General features: G+C 42.6%; 1 protein-coding gene across 2 annotated transcripts in view; it reads right to left on the bottom strand.

Annotated features, from left to right (window-relative positions):
- MORC2 (MORC family CW-type zinc finger 2) overlaps window positions 1-13,901 on the bottom strand; it is a 55,913-nt gene that overhangs the window by 22,943 nt on the left and 19,069 nt on the right. Inside the window, exons 5-9 of one of the 2 annotated variants that reach the window (XM_033174162.1) lie at window positions 10,644-10,734; window positions 3,697-3,805; window positions 2,875-3,034; window positions 2,597-2,708; window positions 1,124-1,249 (exon numbers count right to left, since the gene is read on the bottom strand). In XM_033174162.1, coding sequence (XP_033030053.1) covers window positions 1,124-1,249; window positions 2,597-2,708; window positions 2,875-3,034; window positions 3,697-3,805; window positions 10,644-10,734 — 598 coding nt within the window. The remainder of the gene's footprint in view (window positions 1-1,123; window positions 1,250-2,596; window positions 2,709-2,874; window positions 3,035-3,696; window positions 3,806-10,643; window positions 10,735-13,901) is intronic. The other variant, XM_033174163.1, reaches the window with a different exon arrangement.

The raw sequence follows: 13,901 nt of genomic DNA, 5'->3' as shown, positions 1-13,901 counted from the left end.
GTGATCTACTGGTAGATCCCCAGCTGATCCTGGTAGATCACAAGATCCTTATTGTGTACAAAAAGTTATGTGGAAAAAACTAAAAAAAACCTCTGTGCAATCCTCCCCCCAAAAAGCTGCTCAACTCTGGGCACTTCCCTCCTAAAAAAAGCTCAACAATTCTGCGCAATCCATCCACCCCATGCACACTCCACCTCCCTCCAATGACAATGGGTAGATCACTGCCAGTTTTTTATACTGGGGGTAGATCACAGTCTCTTGGGAGTTGGATATGCCTGGAGAACTTTAGGCAGCAAGTCCTTCATCGGGATACCGTAATTTAGTGATTCCCAAAGTGGGTGGTACGCTCCCCCTCGAGGGGTGTTACCTTGGGGGGTGCTAAGAGGCAAGGGAGTCATGGGGGGTGCTGGAGGTAAATAACTATGAAACTTTGACAAACTGGGAGCCCTGGATCAAGTTTATTTGTTGAATAAACTAAGTAGTTATATGATTTTAGTTGTAAGCAAGGCGGTGTGGGCTCTAGATTTTGTAATGTCCTTTGAATGGACATTTTATGCAGCCTTACATGTAAGAACAGTCTCTCCAGGCCACAGGAAGAGCCTTCTAGAAGGTTTGTAAAACAAAGCACACCACCTCCCTCAGCCTGTGCATTCCACACACAGAGGCAAAGCCAGCATCTTCCCACAGGTGGAAGAGGGCAAGACCAATGATCCTACATTTGGAAAAGATGAGGTGCTGTGCAGGGGCCAAATGACACTGTTCATTCTGAGCTCATTCAGTCTTCTTTTTGTGCCATATTTCTAGGCACAGGTCTATGCTTTAAAGCTCTGTGTCCGAGCACTATTTTTTGTCCCTGCACTTTCCCCATGAAAACCCGCTCCTTACTACTTAATCAGAGAGAACAGCAATCCTCTGAAAACCCAAACTGTTGTTTGTTCCAGAGAAAGAGAGGAGGGGGAGGGGGGAGTGCTGACACAGATTTAAAGCACAGACCTGTGCCTGGAAAGTGGGGCAAAAGGTAAGTGTGGACAAGCCCTATGCAACTTTTTCACCCTGCTGCTAACTGTGGCACGCAGGCACAAACAGTCCCCTCATAAAGTAAATCCTTGGCTATGACTCATACCTAGGCTTGAATAAGCAGCAGGAAAGACGCTTAGTTTGCACTTTGTGTCCATGGATAAATATTCTCATTCTGGGATCAATGTAGAGCACAGCAGCATAAGCACGGAAGGAACGACGTTCTGGCTTCCTGAAAGAAGAAGAAAATAATAGAATCATATAGTTGGAAGGGACCCCAAGGGTCATGTAGTCCAACCCCCTGCAATGCACGAATCACAGCTAAATAATCCCTGACAGGATGTCAAAGGAGGCAGAAAGCCAACCCCAGCCCTTAAGAGCAGCCTTCTACCCATTCACTGGCTGATCATCATCGTGTGTAGAAAAGGAGACCAAGATTCTTCACACATCCCTAGGATGCAAAAAGAGTCAGGGCAACCCAGTTAAACCCAGGTAAGGATGTACTTCTTCACCCAATCAAAGGACATACATCTTCACCCAATCAATTTGGTTTGGGCTGAACATGACAGCCCTTACGCTCTTCTCCCCACCTAACTCAAAGCTAAGTGAGTCTGTCTTCATTTCCCCAGAGGTGTTTGGAGAGTGACATGGTCCTACCTCTGTGTTTGTAGCGCCTTTGAAGGAAGTTGGAAGCCACGAGAATCTCTATCATGGCTTCTGCCCTTATTCTGAAGGTTGCTGTGAAATTATTGGTCTTACTTCAGGGCAGGCATCGGAGAAACCATGATGTTCCACCACCCCCCTCCATTTCTGATTTTGCCACAGTTAGTGCAAACTGAGAGGTGAGTCCCTGACTCTTTTAAGTTTTCTGTGTGTGAGAGAGAACTTGAGGGAGAGACAGGGCGACTACAAACAACAGAAACCTAATACATGCAGCCAAACTTGGTAGGATTCTTCAGGAAGCCCGTTAAGAGAACTCCGAAGTTAGCTTTCCTTGAAAGAGGATTAAATGTGGATATGGCTTTAAGACTACATTCCATGTGTCAACATCCACACATTCCCAACTTTCTGTTTCTCAAGTGAAACCTGTGATTGACCAGTGTCTCAATTTTAGATTGTGTCAGCTAGAAACAGCCTTGAATTTAAACATTCCTCAAGAGCCAGCCGTGACTCCCCCGTGTCTCAGAGTGCTCACAAGCCCGTAAAATTCTACTTCCTATATCTGAGTCATTTTAACCCACAATCTCCTCCATGCTGATCAGCTGCTGAGTGGGGTCCTTTCAACACCCCCTTTTCTCTTTGTAAAATAAAAAGCATGATCCTCTTTTGGCCCCTGGGGAATTCAGCTCCAGGGACCACCATTCGCTCCATAAGACGCAGATATTTCCCCTTACTTTTTAGGAGGAAAAAAGTGCATCTTATGGAGCGAAAAATATGGTAAATGAAGACAGAGAACCTCTACTTCCACCAAAGCACAAAAATAATTCAGCTACTACAAGCAAGGGATGCCCTTCCCTATGAAGTAGTTTGCTTCCTAGAAACTGTCTTAGATATGAAGCTTAGGTTGCATCAAGCTTACGTTCCCTCAGGTGGTGTTTCAGCCATCTGGATGTCTCGGGGATCTGAGGTCACATCCAGCTCAGGTTCACCATTATCCATCAGTTTGAGGTTGAAGATTATCACCAGAGTTCCTGAGGCATCAGATACAACAATATTAACTCTGTCATACCTGTTCCTTCTTTGGGTAAGAAAAACCCATAAGCATCAGGCTCTTATCATATACACAAGCATCAAATTTGGCATATATAGTGCCTTTTGGGGCACAAATCTCTGACCTTATGAAGATTATATTCTCACCTTTGTCCCCAGAGATCTTGTTAAACTGTTCCATTATTTCCTGCTCTGATTTAAAGGGAGAATACTTGTAAATTAGTTCAGTCTCAATGGAGAATTTCTCCATGTTGTCTGTCCAGGGTTCCCCAGTATGAGCATTCCAGGTGGGCAGTGGAACAATTACCTACCATTTAAAAAGAAAAAAATAAGACTTGAAATGGATACTTTCAAAGTTATTCAGTAAGGTTGCAGCTTCTAAAAGATCCCAATTTATAAAACTAATCCTCCACTAAAAAGGCACTCCACCCCGCCAAGGGCTAATCAACCCTGCTTTGGATCCTTGAATGTTTTGGCTAGCTGGAATGTGTCCTTGAACTTGGATGATGCTTTTGGCTTGCCTGGGCTGAGGGCAGAAAGGGATGTATTGAGAGACAACGTAGAAACTACCCTATTGCACAAAGGTAAAATTCATATTAAATGTGCTGCCTGCTTTTGACATGTGGGCCTCAGGTTTCCCAGAAAGTATGTGGCCTTTGGGCTGAAAATGCTTCCTCATCTCTGCAGTAGACAATCCAAAACTAATGAGCGTCTAATGAAGGTCATCTCCAACAAGCTTTCAAGAAACTCCAAGATTTTCCATTATTGATTCACCTGGCTAATAATCTTGGTAGTAGTAGCAGTAATTTGTATATTGCAAAAAGTTGAAACAAATTTAAGATAGTGTAAAATAGTAAAAAAAAAAAAAAAAAAACAACGGAGGAAGGACCTCATATTTAAGAGCATGGCTTAAGTTAATACGGTTGTATATACTGTTTGATTTCTAAAAGTCACAAAATGTTTGCAAACCTCATCAATTCCTTCTTCCTCATGAAATGTGCGAGACAAGAAGAGACAAGTGAGACTGTTCTCCTTCTTCGTGAAGAGGATAAAATCCTTGCCAATACGCATGGAACCCCTATGGGGAGATTTCAGTGTTAAGGTACATACCAACAAGTCTTACTCAAGATCAATACACTTATTATAGCTAATCACAGATTTGAAGCAGAAGCGGAGTACAGTGGTACCTTTGTTTACAACCATAATCCATTCCGGAGGTCCAGTTGTAAACCGAAATGGGGCCTCAAAAAAAGGGGGGGTTGCAATTAAAAAAGGGGTTGCAATAAAAAAGGGGGGGACATGCACTTCCAAGTTTGAAGTAGTTGTAATCCAAAACGGTTGTAATCCAAAACAGTTGCAAACCAAGGTACCACTGTACAGCTTAGTAGCAACATTAAAATACTCTGCTATCCGTGTCCTAATAAAGAGCATTTTTTTCTGATAACCAAAGATGTAAACTTGTTTACTGTTCCAACTTGAAGCAAGTACCCGACACTTAAGTCATACTCCGGTGTGACCAAGATACTGACTTGTTCATAACGGCACAGCAAAAACCAGCAACCCCCTAACTAAATTGAGTGATACTTCACATCCAATAAGCACCTCTGTTGTATAAATTGTAATGCAACACATTCATAATCTGGGCACTTGCGTGAATAATACCACCAAACTTTCTGCCACATTTCCTGTTTATAGGACTTCTGATATGTAGTTACATCATTAATAAAGCTTGAAACCCTAGTTGGTAGAGACACATTTGCTTACTTCTGAGACTATTTTGCTTTTGGTGTGTTACTTCCTGTGTGGGTTAACGTTCTAGTTAACGACGCAGCCAGCAGTCATGAGATGAAAAAACCTCCATGACCACCGGCATTTTAGCTGCGACACACATCTGCTGTGCTTTAACCCTGAAAGCTCACACACTCTCACACTTCCAATATGAAAATTTTAAAAAAATATTTCTAATGCATGACAGCATTGAAAATATGTCATACTTCCAACTGATGTTTCAAAATATGGCACCCATTTTTCAATGGATAAGACTTTTCCTACAAATAACCCAATTGTCCTGTCCTACTCTGGCATTAAAATTCATCAGTAATAATTATATGAAGGTGTAAAATAACAGAGTAGACACCATAATCCAGATTCTTCCCATATACCAGAGTTCAAGTAGCTTCTGTGCCTCGGAGTGTCCATGGCAGTTTGATTACATGTAGCTATGGAGTAAAATATATAAATGCACAACAGAGGAATGCTCTCCTACTTAGTTTCAGAAGTGAAACTTCTTGTTGACAAGAAACTTAGATTTCAACACACAATTTGTTGCCCTAGTCCTTTTGAAGAGGGAGCTGTGGCTCAATGGTAAACATGCTTTGCTTATAGACAGTCTCAAATTCAACAATCAGCATCTCCAGGTAGGGCTGGGAAATATCCTCATCTGGAACTCTGGAGAGGTGCTACTGCCACCATAGACAATGATGTGTTTGCTAGATGATCAATGGTTTGATTCGGTATGAGGCAGCTTAGTGACAAGTAAGTTTCTATTTGTCTCAGCTCTTTCCTTTTGTTCCATTTCTACAAGTTCATAGACAGGCTATCCTGTGAAGACTTGGGGTTGTCTTTCATCACAAGATCATTCTGAAGGAGAGAAGAGCTAATGACAACCCGAGTTGATGCCAGTTTAAAGTACAAAATGGAGCCCATATTCTGTAAATCATGCATGTGAAAGGGTTGCCCACAGGCACACTTAGCCTGTGTTAGAAACTGGGCTTTTAGTGTTGCAAGTCTAGCTCACTGGAACAAATTACCAGAAAAAATCAGAAAGATGCCTTGAGTGAAGATGTTTAGGTACCTACTGAAGACATTTTTTGTTTATGAAGGCTTTAAGGTCAACCCAGTGAATTGTCTATCTGATAAATTGTTTCATTGCTTTTAGAGTTTTATGGATAGTTTTATTGTTTTAGTTTGTTGAACTGTCCAGTTTGTCCATATTTGCTATAAGAGTTTTCTGCGAGGCCATGAACAAGGACATCTTCCTTTGGAAGAATTGGAAAGAAACTAGATCTCCATCTAGAGCTGTAACTTTATAAATATTCTGCAACTATTATTATGCATTTTGTGAAAATCCAAGGAGATAGACCACAGGAAACACCTAATATTGTTGGAGGAAAGCGAATACATTACCTACTTTAAAACTTCTAGTTGGTGCATGTAGCTTTAAACCACTAGAGGGCACTGTTTGTGTAACAACCCAGCCAGCACTTACTTGTAACTTCTCTAAGTTAACTCCACCCTAAAAGCTTAGCAATTTTGCTTGTTGTTCTCTCCAGAAAAGATGTCTGCTATTTTTCTATCTTAACTCATCCTATAATAGTTCCTGCATGAATAAAGCATTAGAACTCCAGAAGCTCCAAGTGATTGTTGTTTAGTCATTTAGTCGTGTCCGACTCTTTGTGACCCCATGGACCAGACCATGCCAGGCATTCCTGTCTTACACTGCCTCCTGCAGTCTGGTCAAACTCATGTTAGTAGCTTTGAGAACACTGTCCAACCATCCCATCCTCTGTCATCCCCTTCTCCTTCTGCCCTCCATCTTTCCCAACATCAGGGTCTTTTCCAGGGAGTCTTCTCTTCTCATGAGGTGGCCAAAGTATTGGAGCCTCAGCTTCAGGATCTGTCCTTCCAATGAGCACTTAAGAATGGATAGGTCTGATCTTCTTGCAGTCCATGGGACTCTTAAGAGTCTCCTCCAGCACTATAACTCAAAAGCATCAATTAGTCAGCAATCAGCCTTCTTTATGGTCCAGCTTCCATAGATCACTACTGGAAAAACCATAGCTTTAACTATACGGACCTTTGTCGGCAAGGTGATGTCTCTGCTTTTTAAGATGCTGTCTAGGTTTGTCATCAGTTTTCTCCCAAGGAGCAGGAGTTTTAATTCTTGACTGCTGTCACCATCTGCAGTGATCATGGAGCCCAAGAAAGTAAAATCTCTCACTGCCTCAATTTCTTCCCCTTCTATTTGCCAGGTGGTGATGGGACCAGTGGCCATGGTCTAAGTTTTTTTTATGTTGAGCTTCAGACCTATTTTACACTCTCCTCTTTCACCCTCATTAAGAGGTTCTTTAATTCCTCCTCACTTTCTACCATCAAAGTTGTGTCATCTGCATATTTGAGGCTGTTGATATTTCTTCCAGCAATCTTAACTCCGGCTTGGGATTCATCCAGTCCAGCCTTTCGCATGATGAATTTTGCATATAAGTTAAATAAGCAGGGAGACAATATACAGCCTTGTCATACTTTCCCAATTTTGAACCAATCAGTTGTTCCATATCCAGTTCTAATTGTAGCTTCTTGTCCCACGTAGAGATTTCTCAGGAGACAGATGAGGTGATCAGGCACTCCCATTTCTTTAAGAACTTGTCATTACTTCAACTGATTACTTCAATCTAATTCACCAAAGCTGCAAGGTCTGCCAACAGGTATTAATGGTGCTCTCTACCCACTATAGATTTTGGGTATCAACTGTCATGGGATCACATGACAGCATGAGCTTTTAGATGTAACTCCAACAAACCAGCTTGTAACTTTTTCTCAGACAAACTTGTTTACCACCATGAGTTTAGATTTCGCCGTCTCCAGACTATGAAATCCCACTGATGACATGCAGGAAGCAATACTTCCTGGTTTCACAGTGGATGCTCGGGTTGCGAACGTGATCCGTGCGGGAGGCACATTCGCAACCCGCAGCGCCTCATCTGCGCATGCGCAGGTTGAGATTCAACACTTCTGCGCATGCGCAAAGCACGAGCAACGAAATTCAGAAGTAACCCGTTCTGGCACAACCTGAAAACGCACAACCTGAAGCATCTGTAACCCAAGGTATGACTGTATTTGGATAAATGTGCAAATCCAGTGCCCTCTCCTGCTTTGTGGAGCCCACTTGGCTCCCTGGTATATTCCAGAGCTTAGGGAGGGGGGACAAGTTGGGAACCTTTTCAATTGGGGTTTAGTCCCGGTTTTGGCACAGAAACTCCTTTGGTCGCCCTGTATGATGAGCTCTATTGGGAGACAGGGGAAATGTGTCCCTGTTAATGCTCCTCGACCTCTCAGCGGCTTGATGCCACTAACCATGCTATCCTTCTCAAATAGCTGTCGGAGTCAGGAATGGCTGGCACTGCTTTGCAGTGGCTCCAGTCTTACTTGGATGGCCATTTCCAGAGGGAGATGCTTCGGGAGTGCTCTTCACCTCCGTGGAAGCTTCAACATAGAGTTCCTTAGGGTTCAATTTTATTCCCTCTACATGAAACTGCTGAGGTTATCTGGCGTTTTGGAATACGTTGTCAAAAATATGCTGATGACACACAGCTCTACATCTCCTTTACATCTGCAGGTGTGACAGTGGATATGCTGGACTGTTGTCTTGCCTTGGTAATGAACTAGATGAGAGCCAACAAACTGAAGCTCAATCCAGATAAGACCAGATAAGTGGGTGGAGAGGTTGCCTGCTCTTGATGGTGTCACACTCCCTTTGAAGGAGCAGGTACGCAGATTGTGAGAACATCTGGATCCTTTGCTGTTGCTTGAGGCTCAGGTGGCTTCAGTGGCGCCAAGTGCCTTCCATAAACTTCAGCCGATGGCCCAGCTGCACTCCTACCTGGACAGGGATAGCCTAACTTCTGTTGTCTATGCTCTGGTAACCACTAGGTTAGATTATGCAATTTATGCATTGGGCTGCCTCTGCACACGATACAGAAATTTCAGTTGGTGCAGAATTCAGTGGCCAGGTTGCTCACCAGGGCAAGATAATTTAAGCATATCGCACCAATCCTGGCCTGACTGCACTGGCTGCCAATTAGTTTCTGGGCCCAATTCAAAGAGCTGGTTTTGAACTATAAAGCCTTAAACTGAACAGAGCCACAATACCTTAAGGACTGCTCCTCCCCATATGAACTGAATCAGACCCTGCAAATATCAGCTTGGGTCCTTCTTTGTGTGCTTCCTTCATGAGAAATCTGGATGGTGGCAACACGAGAATACACCTTTTCTTCAGCAGCTCCCCTTTGTGGAATGCTCTCCCCATGGAGGTTGAGATCTTTGGATGAAGAATGATATACAAATTTAATAGATAAAATAAAATTTGAAGATGGCTTGCCAGAAGGTTGAATGGCCATCTGTCATGGATGCTTTAGCTGAGATTGCAGAGGGTTGGACTAGATGACCTTTGGATCCCTTCCAACTCTTAAGATTCTATGATTCTAAGTTTGGGAAAGGGCACAGTTCATTTGGATTCAGGGTTCAGTCCCCAAGGGCATTAAATCCTCCTTGGCTGAAGTTACTTGTTCCCTCAAGAACTCACACTGTGCATTTTCTTTTGCTTTCAGATGCAATGGCATAGAAGACTCAGCAGAAACCTTACCAACAGTTGCTGCTTAACTCTTATCTGCAATACAAATTCTCAGTAAAAAAATAATGATGGTGATGAAATGGTTTCATAAGACACTCCAAAGGATTTAGCAGGTCTCATCTCATTAATCACTCACATCACACAAAGACATGAGCAAGATAATTAGAATAATTCCGTCTGCAACTTGTTTGTTCAGCAGAGACTGGTTCCTGTGATTTCTGTCTTTATTAATGTCTATAGTGTCAAGCGTCAGTTGCCTCAAGGGAGCCATTACTCAGTCCCAAGTCAGCTGATTTTTGCTCAAACTCTATTGCTTGATTCATGAGCAACGTACCTGAGTGTAATTGCCAACAAACTCCTGGCATACCTGGCTGAAATATACTGTTATGAGTTTGTGGGTGCCAGCCAGCTATAACCCGCCCCCCCCCAAATGTTAGAATGTAAGTCAGGCTAGATCCCTGTGTTGAGGCAATCACCTGGGTGATTACTATTAAGAGAGCAAAAGAGAGGGGGCTCTGTGCCAGATTACAAATGGGAGGGGGACCCTCCTCCAGCTCTTAGATAGCTAGAAGGACAAAGTTTGAGGTCAGAGTTTGTGACCTAGAGGGAGAAAGCTGCAGACAGGAAATAGAGAGAGTGTGCCATGGCCGATTTCTGCTTGAATCCAAGGCTGCAGCTATGGGAGAAAGAAGACACTTTGGGGTGTTAATACAGTGAGCCCCTCCATCAGGCTCAGGTTGTATATAGGTATATGTGAACAAACCATATATCATAAAGACCATCTCAGTTTCCACTGTGCTTCATTCCCAAAAGAAAACACAAACTCCGGGTAAGCACCTGGATCCCCTGGAATCTTGCACCGCTCTGAGATTGGGGTGGCATGCAACAATAGTTTTCATACGAAATCAGGATTTCAGGCTGTATTCAAGTAATTTCTGTTCCAATGTTTGTAGCTACAGACAGCCAACTGGGAGTAGACACATGCTTGTTCATGAAAATCTACAAGGACTATCTGATACAGAAGACAATCAAATTCTTCTTAGCCAGACCAGAAGATTGCTTTTTGTATGAGTTGCTCTTTAAAGTTGTGCTGTACAATGGCTTCGCTGCCCGCACACACTGGGAGAATCAGGAGATGTGCCCACATATTCCTATATTGTCCCCACTTAACATGCAGCAACTGCTGGGTGGGATCACCCAGTGTTTCGTAGGATCTTAGTTTGATTATTACCTATAAAGTGCTAAGGGTATGGGGGTGTGTGTCTTGTCTTATACAAAATTGCCTTGAGAGAATAAAAACATGGAATGCTGTTGGTCTACAACTTAAACTTGATTTCTGAAATAAGGTTAAAGGACATACACAAAGGATATAAGTAGTGCTAGGAAGCAAGCCAAGTCAATGCAAAAATCCTGAATGATTTGCAAAAGCAAAACTCTATTTTTCTTGCTTCTTATACCTCCTTAGCCAAACCAAAAGGTTTCAGGAGGTTGGGGTCCAAATACCTACGATTTCAAGCCATTCCCATACTGTCCGATCTGAGTAGATTCTGGTGACCGTTTAGCAGATTTACCAAACTGAATCACACTTGCAGCATCATCTAAAAACAACAGAAACAGGGGGGTTGTTACTTAAAATATGTGTCTCCCTAATTTTCTTTACTTCCATGTCATAATATACAGGTTGCAGCCAATGCTAGTCCTACACTGAATAGACCCACTGAAATTAATGGACATGAACAATTTAGGTCCAATAATTTCAATGGGTCTACTTTGTATGGGATTATTCATTCATTCATTCAAGGCACTTATGTACAGCTTGGTTGTTAGCATTTTTAAGCGGCATATATATGAAGCATAGCCTTACAGAAAAATAAAAATAATCATAAAACCAAACTTAAATCTAAACACTGCCTTAAAATGCCTTCTGGAAAAAAGAAAGTCAACAACTTTTAGTTCAACAAGGAGGGTGCCTGTCACCCTCCAGGAGGTGCCTTCGGGGGTTAGATATAAGCTTTCACCAATGAGAGCAGCCATCTGGTCCTGAAGCTTTACGTAGTTTCAGTTTTTTAAAAACATTGTCAATTTCTTCTGGGGAGATAGAGCTATCTTAAAAGGTTTCCTCATCAGGATTAATGATGGTATAGGTAAGGTTACTATTGCGGATATCTTTTTTTTGCTTGTGGATTGTGAGGTATATAATTTAGGAGGCAAATTATGAGACGTCTAGGAGGGAATTTCAGACAATTTGTGAAAATTCCACTCAGACGCCATTTTCGACAGACGAATCCCGGCTAAAATTCCGGACGTATAGCAGCCCTACTATATCAGTTAAGTCACTTTTATAACAGAAATACACCACTATCAGACCAAGAAATACAGACTAAACTAGTAAATTTACAAACCCCTCGGCTGCTAATTCACCAAATCCAGTTTTATGTCTAACCCAATTAACAGTAAGACTGCCACAAGACCACTAACCTCATTTGAAAGTATTACAATATACACAGGACAAGGCCCAGGTATAACATTCACAATCTGTAAAATTCTAGTCAGTGCATCAGTGGGTTTACTTCATCCTAAAACATCCAAGGGAATGTGATTTCAGCTATGAACCAGACCCAGGTCAATGGAACAGACTTTGGACAAAAAATAAAAATAAGTCTATTTCAGCAAGCAATAGAGAATTAACCTTAAAACTCATATATAGGCGGTACCTAACACCTAAGAATCTGGCAATGATCTATCCCAGTGCCATACCATATTGCTGGAGAGGCTGCCCCATACCTGGTAAATATCTCCACATGTGGTGGAAACGTGCAAAAACATCCAGCCTTTCTGAAATTCAATACAGGCAACTTCCAATTTATGCAGGGGGTTACGTTCCAAGGCACCACCCATTTATGTGAAATTGCATTTATATGAAACACCATTGAAAAAGCTTGAAAAGACTGTGCCCCACCTCTTTTTGTGACATTTTTGTGTCACTTCTGGATTCAGTACAATGCACGTGTGTGCAGTGGCACACATATCGGACGTACCTAAAATGGTTGCTGCCTATACTCCAAGAAATTATTAAGTCCAGTTGCTGGATCAGCTGTCTGAACCTTGTACAGATGTACGAGTTCAACTCCAGCAGCATGGACCAAGGATAAAGTGGGGATTGTTGGAAGGTCCCCGGGGTGGTATCCGTAACTGGTATAAAACGGGGTCTGGTATACACGAGTGGTGTAGTTACAGGTGAATTCTGTGCATGACAAAAGAAGACCTATTCATCCTGATGACAGTTGAGGGAGCAGCAGAGATATTGCTCCAGGAATTGGTTTATCCACTGTTTGCTGACTGATTTATGGGTGATATGCCATGGACAGACATACCCACATTATTTCCAGCAGCTCCATTAATGCCTTGCAGAAACAAAGAGATGAACTGAAACCAGTGGTCTGAGATTACATTTATCTGGAAGCTCACAGAAGTGGAATGCCTGGTTTACAGTGTGTGTGTCAGGGGGCGAGACAGTAGACCCCAATTTAGAATGAAATGCCCCATTTTGAGCTGCATATCCATCACAATTAAGATCACCAGCATTTCCTCATGAAGATAGGAGTTTAACAATGAAGGCCAAAGAGTTGTTGACTCATAGTCTCCAAGGGGTAAACCCTGGGGTCTCTGGTGTGGGGTCTTGTTCCAGGTACCAACATCACAGAACTAGACATAGTGTTTTACATCCTTTCATATGGATAGGCACCAGAAGTCAGGAGCTTCTCAGGAATGCACAGTGTCCCAGCAGGAGCAAGATGGTAGCCATGGAGGGTCTCAAGCTTAAGTGGACACTCAGGAAAGTAGTATCTCTGGTGGTGGAACAGGTAGTAGCCCTTATATAGACATGAGATCAATTAACATCGGCTGCTACACCAATCAGATGCTAAATGGCATATGCATCAGTTGGCAGGGCTCTCTCAGCCTGGGAGGGAAGTCCACATTGATGGTTCCGTGGAGGGGTAAGCATTAAGGATAGTAGGATCTATTCACAGGAACAGAGCCCATATTTTCAAGATTAAAAAATAATAATAATCAACCTTGCCATTCTTCCTGCAGTATTGGTTTGCAACTACCAAGTGTAAGAGGATAACAAATAGACCTGTTGAGGTTTTGTACATTTTATGATCCAAATGTATGATACGTTTCTGTTATCAGATCCCGCCTTGATGGCCAGTAGCTCCCAATCCTAGAAGCATCATTTTCTTCAGTGGGGGCCTGTTGCTGCAAATAAAATGCTGCATGTAAATATGAGGTTCTGGCGCTGGGACAGAATGGCCCCCACAACCTGACTGGATGCATCTGCTGTTATTATAATGGTTGACTTGGGTGAGGGTGAACCAGAACGGGGTCAGAGATGAAGACAGCCTTCAGCTTTTTGAATGCATATTGCACCCCTGCAACAGGGTCTGCTTTCTCAGAAGCACAGTGAAAGCTGAAATAAGATGGGAGGTGATAAAAACAAGTCTGCAGAAGAAGTTGGCAAAGCCCCAAACACTGCTAGGATCTTTGTATATCCATGGAGGAACACCATTTTCCATTAAACCATTTGAAGGTCCCTGGGAAAGCTTGTGTTCACATAGTCACTCCAAGACTAAGCAGACATGCTGTCTATTTTCCTCAGGCTACTCACAGAAACTCAATATATCATCTACATTTGCCATCACGAGCTAGTCAAGAAAGTCTAACCACATTGTTGGCAAAGTGCTGGAAAGTTTCAGAAACAATG

This window comes from Lacerta agilis, chromosome 17, assembly GCF_009819535.1.
Source record: "Lacerta agilis isolate rLacAgi1 chromosome 17, rLacAgi1.pri, whole genome shotgun sequence".
In the NCBI taxonomy this organism is placed as follows: domain Eukaryota; kingdom Metazoa; phylum Chordata; class Lepidosauria; order Squamata; family Lacertidae; genus Lacerta; species Lacerta agilis.
The sequence above is the reverse complement of the archived record's forward strand: the minus strand, read 5'-3'. Positions and strand labels throughout refer to the sequence as shown.